The 19,741-nt window shown below is 35.2% G+C and overlaps 1 protein-coding gene across 2 annotated transcripts in view; it reads left to right on the top strand.

Annotated features, from left to right (window-relative positions):
- The window catches only part of LOC149577048 (Zinc knuckle (CCHC-type) family protein), a 72,850-nt gene extending 68,640 nt beyond the window's left edge, over positions 1-4,210 (top strand). Inside the window, exons 3-6 of one of the 2 annotated variants that reach the window (XM_089821757.1) lie at positions 1,113-1,656; positions 2,227-2,456; positions 2,728-3,107; positions 3,691-4,210. In XM_089821757.1, the coding sequence (XP_089677883.1) occupies positions 1,113-1,656; positions 2,227-2,456; positions 2,728-3,105 (1,152 nt within the window). In that variant the 3' untranslated portion in view covers positions 3,106-3,107; positions 3,691-4,210. Of the gene's footprint in view, positions 1-1,112; positions 1,657-2,226; positions 2,457-2,727; positions 3,108-3,506 lie in introns of both variants that reach the window. The other variant, XM_089821763.1, reaches the window with a different exon arrangement.
- The last annotated feature ends 15,531 nt before the right edge of the window (positions 4,211-19,741 follow it).

The following is a 19,741-nucleotide window of genomic DNA, read 5'->3' as shown; positions in this document are numbered from 1 at the left end:
TGTGGGCATACACACACACACCCTCAGAATTGAAAGGTGTCCATCAAGGAATATTAAGAGATTGCTGTTACACTCAACCACTAACATCAATGCATGAGCCGTTGACATCACAAGCCACCTCATAACCATGATACACCTCACGATGTGAAATATTATGTGCACAGTGCAATCACATGTTATCTCCACACTGGAGAATAAATATATTGCAAGAACATAGCGCAAACATCAATATGCATTGACAGTTGTATGGAAGCATAAGAGCAATGCCTGTCTTCAAAACATACACATATAGATTGAATATTGTAGCAAACATGCTCATGATAGGGTCTCCACCAAAGATGATACACAGGTATGAATTATTTTCTTGCAGCTACCAAACATTAACAAGCAGGAGGGCTGACTGACATCAAAAAGAACATGAAAATGGCTCAGGTTTCTGATGTGTGGTCTGTTAGATTGTTTGGTTTTGTGGACGCCAATAAATTCCTTCATTCATCGTCTCTTAAAAAATTGCAGCTTTCGTTTTTCCATCTCCAATATATATTACAATATTTTCTATCACTAAATGTAGAAAAATATTATTAAAATACTTGTGGCTTCTTCATTGACTATCTGCAGTTTTTCCCAGAATGTCTTTAGTAGCTTCGTCAATGCTAGATTAAAATGTATTCTTTTACTTAGTGCAATGCTGGCTCAGGAATTGTTGTGAGGTGATTCTGTATGCCCTGTCTGTTAATGGAGGACTGCTTTTGATGTTAAAAGCTGTTACCTTCTACTGCATCAGTAGAACTGTATTGTGTAGAAAAAATGTTTATTCACTGATTTGGGGGCATTATTTGAAGTGACTAAAGTCCATAAATGTGACAATTAATATTTATTTAAGGACAATCAAGAAGTTAGACGGTGGCGTGATTGTAATTTCAGAAATCTGGGATTTCAAAGTACATCTGCTGTTACATGCAAGCATTTTAACTAAATTGTTTGATAAATGAATATTTCAAATTCTATTGTAGAAGTTGCATCAAGATTCTCTAGCGAAAACATAGTATTGTAAATGATATAATTTTCATTTGAAATTGGTCTTGTTGGATAACTGTTGTTTTCCATTACAGGGGTGCCCAACCACACTCGGAGCCAATCGAACAAGGGAGTTTGTTGAAAAAATTCCTGTAAAAGACAAGCGCCTGAAGCCTCGCATTATTGGATCAGGTGGTTCAGTTATTCAGAAGATTGAAAGAGATACAGGATGTCGGATCAGGATTGAAGATGATCACATGGCTGAGAATGTGGCATTTGTTGTTCGCATTGCTGGACCTGATAGATTGTGCCTTATTAAAGGAACAGATGCTGTGAAGAAGCTAGTTAATGAAGCAGAAGATGGTGGGAAAAGTCCAGGGTTGTTGCAGGGTTCACACAGAGGGCTTAATGATGAAAATACATCTAGTGCAGCTCCAAAGCAGCAGTTTTCCTCACAAAGGCATCGTTCCAGGTCTGGAAGCCCTTCCCGCATGGGTTCTCGGCATCGAAATTCTAAGGAAGAAAGGCTTATCTCTGATAACCGATTTTCTCAGCTTGAAGGTGGGCGGAAATTTGAGGGAAGTTCTTCTCACATCAAGAACAGCCCTAATATTGGACCTCCATATTCAAATAAGTCTGGTAGGTTTATGTTTTCAGTTTCAATGTTCATTTTTCTTGAAATATGGCAAGCTTCGTAATTTTGTAAACAAACAGAAGACTGTCTGAAACGTTTATTTTGGTGTGGAATTTTATTACTTTTCTTTTTGCATTTGATGGTGTGGGCAAAGCTATGTTTTAAGTACTGTTTTCTCAAATTATAGCTGTGCCTCTATTATACTAAAGAAGTTATTTAAGAAAGGCATTCTAATGAAAATCAGTGAGTAATAAGGGTTTTGTATGATTTTTATGTTTATTTGCTAGCTCAACTTATCATGGTAAAAATATTGAAGCATTTAAGAAGATATTCGCAATATTTGCGAGCTCAACTTATCATGGTAAAAATATTGAAGCATTTAAGAAGATATTCGCAAGGCACATTTGTAGATATGCTGATTCAAAGTAGGCACTTTTCTCATCTGTTTACTTGAATGACTTGCAATGTATTTGAACTAAATGATAAATTGGTATCGGCTATCCTCTCTTTGTGATGTTGGGAATGGTAAAACCGTAAAAGACATGTAAAATATTTTCTTGCTTTTCTTTTTTCAGACAGAAGCTCCTATCAGCATCATGGACAGGCAGTAGAAAGAGGTGTGTATGAGGGGGAAAAGTGGCCTGCTGATCTACGAGGTAAAGAACTTGGAGCTGGGTTTAGGAGTGAACATCACACTTTTCCTAAGTCCTTAGAGGAACTTGAGCAAGACTTTTTAAAAGAAGCCCTTGACATATTTGGCGCTAAAAGTGCTGAAGAGGATGATGAAAAAATGAGGCATCGTGAGGTACCTCCTCAGATTTTATGATTTTTCGTTTTTCTTATGGGTGTTTGGTGGTTATGCAGGTGCAAGTTTTATGGGATTCCGAATTTAACTTGCATCTTGTTGTCTTTGTTTTGTTTATCAGAGAAGATGAGCATTAATTGCTTCCATTATGTGGTTTCTTTGAACATTATTTTGCATGTATAGTCTTAAAATAAATATTAGTTATAAATAAGGCACCTATTTTTGTGAAGATATTTGTGGACATTCAATTTTTTTGTTTTTGTCCTTGCAGCGGCTAAAGGAAATACGCGAGGCATTCCAGAAAAATATGGTCTCATCTCGTGCAAGGCAAATGAAGCAATGGGAAGAGTTTATGCACCGAGAAGCTCATGCACCCCAGAGGCTCTATCAACAGAAGCTGGATCGTGGTCATCAAGTTTATGGTCATCAAGTTTACAGTAGGGTTGGGAGTGCTGTGTATGGTGGCATTGATGGGGGTACTGGTAATCATGGTACCTATGAGGAACACCGTCCTATGGAACAGCAGAGTGGCAAATTCTCAGCTTCATATGATAACTATCAAGGCCCAAGGCCAGATCTATATGGAGGAAAGGCACCATATAATGCAGATCCTTATGAAAATTCACAAACATTCCACAACTATAGATGAAGGTGAGTCCAAGGCATCATCCAAATGCTCTTTCATATAGATAAATGAGGAATAAAATCAGTGCTGCAGGTGTGGCACATTTAGATTAGTTGAAAAATGTGGTAGATGACTTTCTGGAAAAAGTGACAATTGTGGAACACTATACATCATCTTACATGCTTTTTGGTTAGGACAACAGTATGCAATTGGGTATTCATTTGGTCCCAATCTCCTCGTGAAAAGACTGCTGCTGTTGTTCTGGTCATGTATTTATCATTTACGCATGGCCATTCTAGAAATCAGTTTTTCATGAGTCAGTCAGGGATTTGATTGGATTGGCCTATATTTAATTTGTTAGTCATTAATAGAATTTTCACTTTAATTGCATTGACATGCTTCTTGTTTTTGGTTATTGTATATAGGGATGTGAAAAGCTTGTTGTACCATGATCCTCTTTGGCCTTATATTTTTGCATGGCAATTCTGCAAATCAGTTTTCCACAAGCAGTCAGGGATATCATTGGATTGGTCTATTTTATTTGTTAGTCATTCATAGAAATTTCACTTTCATTGCATTGACACGCTTCTTGTTGGTTATTGCATATAGGGATGTGAAAAGCTTGTCGTACCATGATCCTATTTGCTAAGGCTGTTGTCATCTGGGCAAGAACACCAATGTTCCGTGTTGTAAGTGGCCATTTATATTGAAAATTTCCAAGCCAGCTTTTGAGATGCTTCACTGCATGCTTGGAAGATGATTAAAGCTGTTTCCTTCAAAATAAATATCACAGATTCAATTCATTTTAGTAACTTTCTCATTCTTCTTGATCATATTTTCTGTCGGTTTAGATCTTCCAAGCCTAGGAACTTTGGTATGGTGCAGTTCAACATGGTTTCTATTTCTACACTTAATTGTTATATGGAACTTGAATGCATGTTTTGAAATCAGCTTTGACAAGCTGACATAAGAAAAGAGACAGCTTTTCCTACAGCACTCACAATTTCAGAGGCATAAAAAAATGGATTAGTTTCAGTGCCTAAGAGACTACCTTTGATCCATTATATGATGATTTTGTAACAGATAATGCTCTATATATATTGTTCAATATGCCCACAACATTTTCAAACGAGACTGTCTCTCGTACATTATATGATGATTGTTTTACAGGTATTACTGTTATGTTTGTTGTTCAATATGTTTGCAGCATCTAAAAGGCAATTCCTTTTGCAAATAGAAATAATTGCTGTTCTGTAGATGCTAGCAGTCTTGTATTTCTAATTCACCTTGCCAGTAGCACTTATAGTGCAACTTTGGTTAAGAAAAAATAAAGACTTAAATAAAATATTTTTTCCCTGTGTTTTTGCCTTTTATAGTTGCCATGTGTGGATTTTTGACAGGAAATATAAAGACATTAGATTTCCACAGTCCATGCTGATTTGAGTAAACTGTAAAGCTTTTGGATTAAACTGTGTTTGTAATTTTGGAATGAATGTTTCAGATCATGGATCATGGATCATGGTCCATGGAGCGTGATTAAAAATGTTGATTCCAAAAATTACAAACACAGTTTTTCCCCGAAGCTTTATTTTTGAAAGGCACCATATTATTTTGCAGGAGAACTATTCTATTGCCCAACTAATATTTTAAGTTATGAACCCATTTGGTAGCAATCTCCTAAGGCCAGAAATCAATTTTCACTTTGTGAAGTTTTGCAGGGATCTGTTAGGTTATATACTGATCTGTGGTATATATTCTTTCTAGTTTATAAAATGGATACATAGTTGCCATCAATGGAGACTTGTAGAAAAATTGTTCAACTTTGTTTCATTTTGAGAGCCATCAGACATAACTTCCTAAGAAGTTTTCTCACATTCTTTGAACATGCATTTTCCAAGATTAGAGAAAATCACAACACTGTGTCAACAAGTTTGAATAAAATGTAGAGGAAAACTTGCACATGACATTTTTCTTGAAGTTCCACCATCCTTGCCATTTGGCAAATGGAAGTAAGATGTGACTAGTCTTTATGTGTAACCTGCCCAACTTGCACGTAAAGAACAAGTGCTTTTTGTAATGACATTGCAGAAAACAGAATGTATTGGGAATTTGTGTTCTGTGAGTCCCTGTGGTAAGGTGATTTATCCTTTATGTGTAGCTTGCCCAACTTGCACGTAAAGGCAATTCCTTTTGCAAATAGAAATAATTGCTGTTCTGTAGATGCTAGCAGTCTTGTATTTCTAATTCACCTTGCCAGTAGCACTTATAGTGCAACTTTGGTTAAGAAAAAATAAAGACTTAAATAAAATATTTTTTCCCTGTGTTTTTGCCTTTTATAGTTGCCATGTGGGGATTTTTGACAGGAAATATAAAGACATTAGATTCCACAGTCCATGCTGATTTGAGTAAACTGTAAAGCTTTTGGATTAAACCGTGTTTGTAATTTTGGAATGAATGTTTCAGATCATGGATTGTCGATCATGGTCCATAGAGTGTGATTGAAAATGTCGATTCCAAAAAATTACAAACACAGTTTTTTCCCAAAGCTTTATTTTTGAAAGGCACCATATTATTTTGCAGGAGAACCATTCTATTGCCCAACTAATATTTTAAGTTATGAACCCATTTGGTTGCAATCTCCTAGGGCCAGAAATCAATTTTCACTTTGTGAAGGTTTGCAGGGATATCTGTCAGGTTATATACTGATCTGTGATATATATTCTTTCTAGTTTATAAAATGGATACATGGTTGCCATCAACGGAGGCTTGTAGTAAAATTGTTCAACATTGTTTCATTTTGAGAGCCATCAAACATTAGGAAGTTTTCTGACATTCTTTGAACATGGAGTTTCCAAGATTAGAGAACATCAGGAAGTTTTCTGACATTCTTTGAACAGGGAGTTTCCAAGATTAGAGAACATCACAACACTGTGTCAACAAGTTTTGGATAAAATGTAGAGGAAAACTTGCACATGACATTTTTCTTGAAGTTCCACCATCCTTGCCGTTTGGCAAATGGAAGTAAGATGTGACTAGTCTTTATGTGTAGCTTGCCCAACTTGCACGTAAAGAACAAGTGCTTTTTGTAATGACATTGCAGAAAACAGAATGTATTGGGAGTTTGTGTTCTGTGAGTCCCTGTAGTAAGGTGATTTATCCTTTAAGGTTTCTTTGTGCTTTATTAACAAGGTTTGCATTATGATTTGTTTCTAAAGTATATTGTATTGAAGAGCTTGATTACACATTTTTTTTCTTGACACTTCTTTTTGGAGCACCACAAATTAAAACTTGGCCCCTCTAAAAGCAAATAGAGTTCTTCCAACCCCTTAATGATGGAAGTGGGGCTGGCACAGTGTCAGGTCTAATTCCACAAGTTACTGTCCAACTTTTATGTGGATATGTAGGTTGAGATATGTATGATTGATTAATTTGTGGGCAACAATAGCATACTCATGATGTTTTGCTCAAGGAAATAGATAACTGGCATCCCTTTATGCAATAAGGCTAAGTTACCGTTCGAGTTTGATTTGAAGTTTGAGTTTGAAGAATGGTTCACCGGTACAACAAAATCTTGGAAAGGAGTTTGGTTCCGTTCATACAAAAACATGTATATGTGTGTGTGTCTGTGTGTGTGTGTTTATGAAGCCAAGAAGCACATGTTAAATTAGAATGTCACATAGTATCATAAGATCATTTAATTTTCATTTAAACATAAAAAACACCATAAATTTAAAAACATGTAATCATAGCATCATGAATCATGATAATACCATCATATATTTCAAGTTCAACATCAAAATTAAATCATAACATCAAGTTCAAGTATCATTGTTTCAAATTTGAAGTTCAACTAATGGATTAAAAATTTATTAATATTCTTCTTCTTCTTCTTCTCCTTCTCCTTCTAGTTCTTGGGGATTAGTTGACTAAGCAACGGAACTAAGGCCAATATGATTAGCAGCAGCAATAATAGTATTGGTGTTCAAATCTTCAATTGAAAGCGGAGAAGTAGAAGCATGTAAGTCTGCATGCTCTGTATTTACAGCCCACCTCTTTGTCTCTCATTCTCTGTATTCTTTACTCTTGTATGAAAGGAGATGCAAATCAGAGGAAGTATTCATGCAATCACAAGATGTATTTTGAGACAAGACTAGAGGTAAGACACAAGAATTTGACCATTGAAGGAGGAAATCAGGTGTTAAATTTGAAAACCCAGGATTGGTGGGTGTGAGTTCAAGGATCAGGGTTCCAAACTCAGAAAACTAAAACTTAAATCAAAAAATCAGAAATCGATTTTGTGAGATTGATAAGTTGTAATCAAGATGTCAATGATTTTAGAGGGTAAAGTTACAAATCATGTGCAATAGTCTTCACAAGTTGATTTCTTTCAAACTTTGACTAAAAGTTAATTGACTATCTTCTTGGAAAAACTTTACTCTTGACTCAAATGTTTTCTCTTGTTTTGCGAGGATTCATTAATGGAGAAGGTACGAGTGAAAGGTGATTTTCAAGATGGAGATGACAAGCGAGAAGATAACATTGGGGTTGGGCTTCTTCATGTGCAAGGATGACATTCAAGGTCAAGCATTTAATGTATGAAGATGATTGCACATCAATGTCGGCATGGCCTAAGTAAACGACCACAAAGAAGGTGTCATTGATCCAATAATCATGTAGTATATACAAATTTGGTGGAAACCTCAACAAGGGACAATGATAATATTGCAAATATGCACATCTTGTGGAATAAGGAAAGTTAGGATGCAAATCAGATTCAAAAAATGATTGCATGGAAGATGATAGTAAACAAACAATGCAAGTGACAACATTATGGTCAAGCACAAACAAAGGAAGATGAAGGTCGACAAGTTCAAGCCATGAAGAAGGATCAATGCCAATGTATCAAGACAAGAAACAATTTCAAGAGCATTTCAATGAGAAGATTTCAAAAATGGGAGGATAAAGAATTGGAGTTGAAATGAAGTTTACAAGATAAGCATGATATGGTGGCACCCTCTCATCTCCATTAATCGAGTTATTCCATGTTGGCATGTGGAGCAATTAATGTATTCCTCCATTGAAGTTTTTCATTTGTCCATTCTCAAAAGGATATGTAATCAAAGCCATGTAGTTTTCTTATTGATCAACATTTAATATTAGCATATGGTAGTTTAGAAAAATCCTAATTAAGGTTATTTAAAATAATCTTGGCTGTTAGCTTGTGTTAATGTTTGGTAGCTCTAGTTGGATAAGCTTTGAGATTAAAACTCAAGTTTTATATAGATATATATTTATGTGTGTATGTGTGTGTGTGTGTGTGTGTGTGTGTGTGTGTGTTTGTAGTTTAATTAATTATGTTGTTACCATTTTAATGAATAGACATGTCCCATGAAGGGACATGTGTCCTCTTGATTTATTATCAATATAAATAAGAGATTTTTGCAAAGTGGAAAACAAATACCAAGAAAAATGGCAGTGCTAGTACATTTGCAGCAGATCCTCTATGAAAAACTAACATGCTATCAGAGCCACACTGCAAATGTAGAAAAGGAAGCTGTATTTGATAATGGGAAAAGTTTACATCAAGACAATGAATGAGAGCAATAATCAAAGGAGCCCATCGTATCAGTGCTTTGGTCAGTTCAGCAGTATCAAGAGTTAAATGGCTTGGCAATAGAATATCCATTTTGAAAAGAAAATTGAACACCATGAATCTGTGATGACATATATTGCCCAGCCTCTTTTAGCAGCAACATATATGAACAGCGATAGAAGAAGAATTGTAAAGATGAGAATTCAGAATACAGTGTTGGATATTAAGGAAGGATATCATACAGATGGGAATACAACGACGGTGAAGAAAACAATGATATCAATGACCAACAGTGTAAAAAAAATAAAAATTAGTTGCAGTGATTCGTTGAAGACATGACAGATATTTGAATCATCGGCTTCATCCAAAGATGAAGTATATGTAAATGATATAAAGTTTAAATTTATTGCTGCGACTTCAGATCTAAAGTGATGACTCTAAATCAGAGTTGTAAAAGTCAAGTTTAACAGCGCAAACAAATATTCACAATGCCTCAAAACAAAACAAAACTGCAATTAATATTTGAGGGTGATACATCAAGACAACAATATGCACTAATATTGTGTGCTTGCTGAAGGCAACAGATCAATTATACATCAAACTATCAAATAGGAACACGTGACTTCATAGCGGATGCTGTAGACATATGAATATTGTCAGATAGGCCATTGAATGTTACAGGCAGTGCTCAACCTAAAATGTGTATACGATACATTAAAAATAGTGATTAGTGGAAGCAATGACTATTATCATATGTAAAACAAAATGGAGGGACTCATTCAAAATGGAAAAAGGCTTAAAGTGACATCTGCAATCATTTCTTAAAGCAACAGGGATGCCAATTTATGATTCAAGATATAGACTCCATGTCATTTCTTGAAAAGCTCGGTTTGCCTTATTCAATGATAAAATACATGGAATAAATACGTTTATTCAATACACAATAAATTGATTACAGATGAAGTGATGAAATTAATAAGCCAAAGTATGCGTAATCCAATTGCCTTGTGAAGAGGAACCATTTCTAGGGATACTATCTATAAAGAATATTAAGTGGAATTCAAGATAAGGAGAGAAGTATTTTCCGATTATTATATCTTGAAAACTACCTTTACTTATTTTTATAGTTAATCTCTTATTTGTATTTCTACGCATACTATAAGAATTATTTGCCTTGATTCTTTTCCTCTGAGAATGTTATTGCAAGAAGAGGGAGATTGAGATTCAGAGGGAGCCTGCCATGTTACCAGAGGCAACCTTGAAAGAGAGGGAGAACACTGGGGATGTTGTTCAGTGAAGTTGGTCGTATTGATTAAGAGGGAGTAAACCATGTTGAGGTGGATTCTCCAGAGGACAATGATTCATGAATATGTCTCATGACTATGTGATTTTAATGGGCCTACCCTTGTGTACATCACGAGGAAGTGACGACTTTCAAATGATCATCACTTGTATTTGGAGAAGTTATTGTAAGGTGATGATCTTACAATGACTTGTATTATGAGATCTAATAGATTGAGTAAATGGTGAATGTCTTGCATCTCAACATTCTGGGAGACCATTACTATGAGTATTTGGTGAAAATCATTGATATTCTGGGAGGCCAATACTCATGATATCATATGTGATATCAAACCTTGGTGAATATCGTATGATATTCTGAGAGACCAATACTCGTGATGTCAAATGTGATATCACACCTTATTTGAGTACATGGTGAATATTAGATGTTGATATTCTGGTAGGCCAATATTGTTGATATCAAAACCTTATTTGAGTACTTGGTGAATATTGGATGTTGATACTCTGGGAGGCCAATACTTTTGATACCATAGGTGATATCAAAACCTTTTGAGTACTTGGTGAATATCGTTGATATTTTGGGAGGCCAATACTTGTGATATCTAAATGTTGGATATCTTCTGATCAAAGATATTCCTAATATATGTCTTTAGTTTATCCTCCCTAGCTAAGAGGGAGTGTTAATGTTTGGTAGCTCCAGTTGGATAAACTTTGAGATTAAAACTCAAGTTATATATATATATTATGTTTGTAGTGTAATTAATTATGTTGTTACCATTTTAATGAATAGACATGTCCCATGAAGGGACATGTCTCCTCTTGATTTATTATCAATATAAATAAGAGATTGGTGCAAAATGGAAAACACATACCAAGAAAAATGATAGTGCTAATACATTTGCAGCAGATCCTCTGTGAAAAACTAACACCTTGAATCCAAGCAATCTAGTGTACTTGAACCCTGTATATTAGACTTGTTCATTTCATTTGTAAGGGGGATTTTCAGAAATTGTTGCTGAGATATTGCCAAATTGGAGATTTTGTCTAATTCTTGGTGAATACTTGTGTTATCTGAAGTGTTGAATAATATCCAACTTCTCACTTAGATAAGATTTGTTTATGTTGAGTAGATGATGAAATACATTATTATTGATGTGCTTAAGTGAAATGAAAATAATTCACACATCCTCCTTTGCATAGTTTAAGTTGACGAAGCAAGGACTGGTTAGTTTCAACTTTCAGCTCATCATCAATAATCTCTTGCATTGTTAGAGGAGAGTTAGCTTACATTCCTAATAGGCTAAACCCATATCCCATTTGTATTTTATTTCAAAATCTCATTACAAGTAGTTGAAGAACTCAAATTGCCAAATCATTTATCATTTGAGAAGTTACATGTCCATGAATGAGCATGATTAGCATATCACATCATTAAATTAAATTGTGTCCAACACTAAGTCACAAGTACACATTATTAACCCTGGGGCCACCGTACTTGATCACACTATCTCTTACATTGTCTAGCATTTGGAATTTCCTTGTTCAAGAGAGGGTAGAGTACTTGTATTATATCTTGCATGTTGGTGTTAGAAATAGGAAATACTAAGATGGAGGGTGAATCAGTATTTCACAAACTTTTGCCCAACTGTGGATATTTTTAACGATCTTAAAACATGCACATGTAATCAAATTGAAAAATAAACATAACAGTTACATAGTGCAACTCACAATACCATTATTTGTTAACTAGAGAAACCTTGGCCAAGGGAAAACTTCGATGGGGATAGTACCCACAAAATGATCCAATAATCAAAAGTATCTTGTGAAAGATATTGACTTTGTTAGGAATATATTACATTCATATAGTGTCTCTGCCCTTGTTAGAGGACCAGGCCTTGTTAGAAGCCTCAACCTTGTTAGAAGTTGGTATTAGAATTACACAAGTAGCAAGATGAGCCCATTGCTCAAACATGCATATACAATGATATGTTTTTGTACACAAAAGGTGTAGATACAAAAAACCTCTTGACAATGCTGATATCTTCAATATCTGATTAGTCTTGTGTAGCTTTCTATACACAACTTCGCATATATTGCCTTTCCTATGCTCTAATACAAAGTTCATCTTATATAACAATTGCATTTCAATGTCAAAAGACATAACACAACTTCACATATAGAAATCTTTCCTTTATATCCTTCTGTTTTGTCTTGTTAGCCTTCAAGTCGTCACACGTGTCCCAAAACACAAAATTGACCTTTGCTAAGTTAGGGTTAACATCTAGGATGTCATCCCATAATAGTTAATTACTTATTTTGGTAAACCAAAATGATTTCTTATCACAATTTACCATTTCCTTGCCTCTACTGTAACTGGTAAATCGCTGATATCTTTGTCCATACAACTTATTATGACATGCACTTTGAGGTGTAGAATCCTCATACTTTATACTAACTTCCCTCAAGTGAGCATGTGCCAATATGCTGTTAGGGAAGTGTGCCAAGCAAAAAGATGTCTCTGTTGATAGTTAATCTTTATTACACTTAGACAATTTTTTGAGTTATCTCCTCCAAAACATAACTACAAAGTTTGCTCACTGAATATGGTATATATGTTTCCAGACAATTTTTTGAGTTATCTCCTCCAAAACATAACTACAAAGTTTGCTCACTGAATATGTTATATATGTTTCCATAAATGACAACCTCATAGTATCTTCATATTCTCCTCTTAGCCAAATTGCTCACAACCTCCCCATTTGGCATTGATGGCAACATATGGGAAAATTGTCTAAGTCCCAAAATGTCGAAACTTTATAATTACAAAATGTGAAGTTCTTCACATTACACAATTTTCAAATTGTGGATAAGTTCTATTTATATACCATCTTCTACATTATACATACTCCCCCTTACATTATAGCTTATTTCTCCTTATCAATACAATTTTCCATACAAACACTCCCCCTTTGACATGAATGACAAAGGTGAGTCAAAAACTATATACAGGTCAAAGCTTTGAGACGTCCTTCAATTTTACTGTGTTGATGAATTGGTTAGCAATGTAATGCAATCAACAAATCTGCTATTCAAACTGATTGGGCCTTTATTCCATGCATCTTTTACTGAATTAGATACACCTATAAACACGCATAAGCCATAAGATGCTAATCTAGTGGCTTGAAAGTCTGGATAAGTAAGATGCTCATAAGATACCTTAGCCTTCAAACAATCATCAAGTTGCTTCTGCACTGATCAATCTTCAAAAATAAATGTTCTCTTAATAGAGAAAATCTTTGCAATATCTTTTCCTTGCTTGCCTCCAACATTTTGCGTTTATCATGTATTTTGCTTATTCTTTGCTCCAAGTCAATGACTTGAGCTTTTGAATCTTTTAGCTTACTAATCAGACTTTTCAATTCATTTTATTTTACTCTAATCTGTGAGGTAAAGGTTTGGATGTAATCATGTGACAAAGCACATTTATCATATAAATCTTTTCCTTCATGTGCACACCTTCTCAATTGTTTTATGCATGTATCTAAGTTTGCCAAATCATCCTTGACATTGTTACATGCCTTGCTGAAGATATTTGTATCATGTTCAGCGTGGGCTTTCTCAGTAGCAACTTCTACTAATGTCTTGAATTGATTGTCAAATTCTTCCAGTACCCTTTTTGCCTTTTTCTGTGGGTAACACTCACTAATCTCTATAGCTATTAGACTTTGCATTTTACTTGTCATTTTCTCAAGAGTCTCCCGGGTATTCTTGGTTGTCTTTCTCTTCTCAATGATCTTGCTTGTGGCAAATGCTGAAAGTTGACCAAACATTTCAATTTTTGCATCACCTGTGTGCTCATCATGTTTGTTAGAAATGGTTCTAATGGAGACTTTGATGAACTTGGAGTCTCTTTGCTTGGATCCTTGGTTGGTGTAACCAACTGTAGCTGTAGGGTCTGCCTGTCATCTTTTTGCCCTCCTGCCTTTAACTCAATTTTCTCTTCCTCTTTCTTCTTATCTGTGGCCTCTCTTTTTTCTTCTGTCTCTCCTTCCTTCTTTTCTTCATCTGAGCTTGAGGTAGAATAATCAACAATATGTTATGCTGTCAAATTGCAAAGACTCAATTGTGATTGTGTACCAAAAGGATCTGCTGAAATAATAGCAAAGGGATCTTCGCTGGTGTCCAATGCTATGACTGCTCCCCCTATCATCAAGCTTCCTTGATGTGGCATGACTATCTGATCAAGTGCATCCAAGGTATGAGTTGTCTTTTGGAATCTCTGCTGCTGCTGCTGTAGGTGTAGATTTCTCTAATTCATTTCCCACCTCTTCTTTTGCTGTGGTGTCAACTGTGGTGTCCATAGGCATTGTAGCTTGTTCATCCTTCTCTTCTTTCTCTTCTGTTGCAGGGGTGTCTATGTGAGTCTGTGGTGCACCGCCCTTGAACTATGTCATCACTTTTATGATTGCTTCTTCTGTTTCTTTGTTTACTTGTTCATAATTTCCTCCCATAATCAGAGTTGCCTTTGTCTTATTTATCAATAATGGTTCTAGGCTCTTCATGATTCTCCCAAAATGCTCTACTTTCAATTTTGCAAAGTTTTCTGACAATTCTTTCTCTTATTGCTTTGTCTTCTTCCTTAACTCTCTTCTTTCTATTCTTCAACCTCTTATATAGGTCATCCGGTATTTGTCCATGAATGTTTATAAACTTTTGATTTAACAAAATCATATATCTGATTATAGCATCTCTGATTGTAACTTTTTAAAATTGTCATATAGATTATAAAATTTATTTAAGTTGGTGGGATTGCCGGGATTGCCTTCAGTTAGAATCGTGTTGTTCATATTTTCAATCTCAGGCGTCCATTTCTTCTTACTCTCACTAGTGTCCTTTGGTTTATCTTTTTCTGCTTAAGACCTTGATTGATCTTGCGGAGATAAAATTTGTCCTCTCATTTCCTTCACTGTTTCTCCTTGCTCTTATGTCCTCTTTTGTTTGCCAACATAAGTTACAATTATTTTATGTCTTTTACTAAGTCCAGTGGCCAACTCTTTTACTCTTTTTGGCTTTGGGGACTACTCCTTTTCTTGTTTTGTCTCAATTGATGCTGCTGCTGAAGTACTTATTGATCTTCTGTGAGATATTGCTGTGGCTGGTTGAACTTTTGTTATATTGACTTATTCTTCAGATGTAGCTGATTTTATTGCTGCATATGGTGCAATTGCGCTGATGGCACTGCAATTGTCACTGCAATAGAAGGTCCACTTTTAACTGTGAGTGGTTTGGCAGTTTAGATCTCTGACTGTCCACTAGCTCTCAATTTCCTTAGCTGTGCCTAATGCCTCCTTAAATTCTTCTCTGCTGATTCCTCATTCCTGATTCCTTGAGTAATTCATCAATTTTCTTATCCACGTTCTTCTTGATTTTCTTACTGTATTATTGTCCTTGTACTTCACTCAATTTCTCTTCATAAGTGTCCCATTTAGGACACTCTGTCTCTCTCTTATTCTAACATTAGTTTGGCATACCCTTCAATCATTTGTTCACTTACTTCATAGCCGATAGGGTTAATGAATTTCACCCTAGGCTCTACTGCCTCCATGCAAGTTACATCTGTTTCAACCATAAAACATAATTCATCTTTGTACTTTTCTAAAAAAGCAGGTGGTATTCAGAATCTTTGCTTCATTTCTGCTTGGAAGTCCTTCATCATTGTTGATATATCATCTGTTATTCTATAGTGGGTTGCTTTCTGAATTAGTATCTAATCATTCTCATTGTGCTCTTGTTAGAATCCCATTCATAGTTGGGCATCCTTGGAAATTTTCTCATTACTTGAAAGAATAGTTGTATCAAAAGTGACTCAAATCTGAATGTGGCTGGTTTACTTTCTTTAATTCTGTCCAAATTGTCGATCAACTGTTGCTTAAGAATTTCACACATATTGACTTTATCATTTCCTACATTCATCATATAGGCTAAATGCATAAATCCAATAGTTACTGAATTTATCCTTGAATTGTAGTTCATCTTGTATCCTATGATCTTGTCTATTAATCTAACATCAGTTTGTTTTATCTTATCAACGTTCATGTTTCTGCCATCTGATACAGACTCTGTTTTGGTCTCAACTATGTTCTTGACATTTTTCTCATTGACAGGGTTACTACCATCATTACTCAGTCTAGTAAGTTTATGAATTAAATTATTGGTAATCATGAAAGGGATCTCTCCTACCCAAAACATACCCTCATGAATTCTGCTTAGTATAATTTTGGCCCATTCATGTTGATCAAATTCTTCAAAGAACACTGCTTAGTGATATTCAGGTTACCCAGGTGCTCATACCCTTGTTTGAAAGGAAAATCATTGTTGTATACTAGGTTCATGTCCTTGTGTATGCCATTATCTCCAATGAATCAAATCTACAGTGGATGTTTGTGCGGGTGTCTTCAACATGTAAAACCCTACTTGGAACTTGTGAAAAAGCCCTAGACGGATCATCCTCGAGTGAAATGTGAGAGTGCTTCTTGAACTTATATCTAGATCTCTCATTAACATCACATACCATTGGAATTACCGTTCAAAATACGATTGTGTAGGTGATAAATACCTTTTAAAATTGTAAAATTAGGGCTTTCGTGAAATCACTTTCAATTTGCTTCAGACTTTTCAAGTTGGTTCTTAAATTTTCTTCTTAGGCCTCTCCAACTCTTTGCATGATCAAATGATGCTCATTTAATCGATTTCAACCATTAAATCCAATTCAATCTGATTTTGTATTGATTGTGCAAGTACATAGGACCTGAAAAGTTGTTATCCTTAACTAGAGAGCTGTTTTTTGTTCACGCACTCTCATCTGAACTTAGAAATGCATGTGCTCTTAACTGTAGCTTCCTCTCATCCATAAATACTACTATCAACTTTGCAAGTATTAATTTGATCTCTCAGGGGATAAATGATTCATTTCCCCTTTATTTTTAATGTATAGATTGCTTAGATTGATAAAGGTTTGTCAGTAACTATTATTGACTTCAACTTATTCTTAGATATATCACTTGTCTTCTTTTCTACCTATAATTGTGTGCTTATAGGTGTCTTAGCTTTAGCAAATGTTTCAGTGAGGTTTTCTACATGCTCTTTCACATTCTCTTTTTTTCTATCATTGCTGTTTTCATTCCGTCTCATATTGTTGCTTACATTCCTTCTATAGTTAGGTGTCCTTACATTTGTTGTTTGGCCTCATACTATTTCCAAAACCATTGAATTTGCAAAATTTTGTTGTATGCCCAAGGTTGTTGCAATTATGACAGGCTATGACATTGTTACCATATCTAGGTCCTGATTGACTGATTTGTAATCGGCAATCTCTAGCAATATGTCTAAAGTTGTTGCTCTTATAACACATTACTCCATCTTTTATGACATTAGTTAAACCAATATGTCTACTGGCTGCAAGGTTACTACCTTGATACATATTATTATTGAATCTTGTTTCCTACATTCATTAGCTCTATGTCCATAAGCATAACAATTATAACAATAACTAGAAATAGGCTGAGTATACTTACCTGCATAGACCTTCATGCGACCAATTTGATTGCATAAAAAGCATCTTCTAATAAATTGCCTTCTCACTTCTTTAGGTTGTTCAGTTTGTTTAGGTACTTCCTTGTTCAGATCTTATTGTTTTTGTTCAGGCTGTTGGATCACTAGATCTGGTTCCTTAGTAATGTCAAATCTTTTAGATGATTCACCTTCACAATAGCCAATACCAGTCATATCACCTTTAGGTCTTTGTGCCGTGATTTGCTTATCAAGTTTTTTCAAGGCTGGAATGCAACTTCTCAAGATGTTGCTTTGCTTGTGTAAGCTCTTCTTTCACAATAGTATTGCACTTCTCAAGTTTTGTCAATTGTAGCTTTGTAGATTCAAGTTCATATGTTACCTTGGTAAGTTTGGATTTCAAATCTGCATTCTCAGATCCCTAATTTGATTGACTTTTCTTCTCATCTTCCATCAAACTCATCTTAAGATGGCAATTTCAAGTTCATGCTTTAGAATTTCATTCTCCTTTTATTAGGTTAGAAACTACATCACTATCCTTGATTTGATCATTTGACTCATTCTTCTTTGAATTAGTATATTGAAGCTGCACTTTTAACTTCTGGATGCAACTCTTTGCCTCTTTATATTTCACCCTCAAATTGTCTCTTTCTTTTGTGATTACATCAAGTTCCTCAAGAGCAACTTCTAGGTTCTTATGTAATTGATCCATATCCATAATGATCTTACTCAAGCTTTTAGGTCTCCTTTGAGTAACTATGCTCTGATACCAATTGTTAGAAATATAAAATACTATGAGGGGTGGGGGCAGGGGTGTGAGGGGTGAATCAGTATCTCACAAACTTTTGCCCAATTGTGGATATCTTTAACAATCTTAGAAAAATGCACATGTAATCAAACTGAAAAGTAAACATAACAGTTTCACAATGTAACTCATAACACCATTATTTGTTAACTAGGGAAACCCTGGCCATTGGAAAATCCTAGTGGGGATGGTATGCACAAAATGATCCACTAATCAAAAGTATCGTGCGAAAGATATTGACCCTGTTGGGAGTCTATTACATCTGTATAGTGTCTTTGTCGTTGTTAGAAGTCTCAACCCTGTTAAGAGTTGGTATTACAATAACACAAGTAGCAAGATGAGCCCATTGCTCAAACATGCATATACAATAATATGTTTTTGTATACAAAAGGTGTAGATACAAATTACTTCTTGACAATGTTGATATCTTCAATTGATTTGTCCTTTGTAGCTCTTTGTACACAACTTCTCATACACTATCTTTCCTCTGCTCTAATACAAAGTTCGCATCATATAACAATTGCATTTCAATGTCAAAAGACATCACACAACTTCACATATAGAAATCTTTCCTTTATACCCTTATGTTTTGTCCTGTCGGCCTTCAAATCGTCACGTGTCCCAAAACAAAAAGTTGACTTTTGCTAAGTTAGGGTTAACATTTAGGATGTTCGTCTTCTGATAATTCGTCTAATCCAAGAATAGCTATAATATCTTGAAGTTCCTTTTAACGTTGCAAAGTTTGTTTATCTCCTTGCGCAGTTTCATAATGTTCTTTGCCTATGATCAAAGGTTGGAGCATAATTGATGTGGAATCTAGTGGATCTACCGCTGGATAGATGCCCTTGGTAGCTAATCCTCTCGATAGTACAATAGACACAATTTACCATTTCCTTGCCTCTGCTCTATTTTGCTTGTACATGACTGTAACTGGTAAATCACTGATATCTTTGCCCTTACAACTCATTATGACATGCACTCTGAGATGTAGAATCCTCATATTCTGTACTAACTTCCCTCAAGTGCACACGTGCCAATATGTTGTCAAGGAAGTGCGCCAATCAAAAAGTTGTCTCTGCTGACAATTAATCTTTATTATACTTGGAAAATCTTCTGAATTATCTCCTCCAAAACATAACTCAAAAGTCTGCTCACTGAATATAGTATATATGTTGCCATAAATGAGAATCTCATAGTATCCTATTATTCTCCTCTTAGCCAAATTGCCAACAGTAGGGGGATGGTGACAAAACTCACATCAACGCAACCCAACACAACAAACCCCACAATAGCAAGTATCCCCATTAATAGAACTTATTTGTGAATTTGTTTCCTATGGAAATCTTACAAATTTGACACAGATGTAGATTTTGTCACAAATCCACCCCTCT

Source organism: Cupressus sempervirens, chromosome 1 (assembly GCF_028749045.1).
Source record: "Cupressus sempervirens isolate cs-2001-9-10 chromosome 1, ASM2874904v1, whole genome shotgun sequence".
NCBI classification, from domain to species: Eukaryota; Viridiplantae; Streptophyta; class Pinopsida; order Cupressales; family Cupressaceae; genus Cupressus; species Cupressus sempervirens.
Note: the sequence above shows the minus strand (reverse complement) of the source record. Positions and strands in the feature narration are given on the sequence as shown.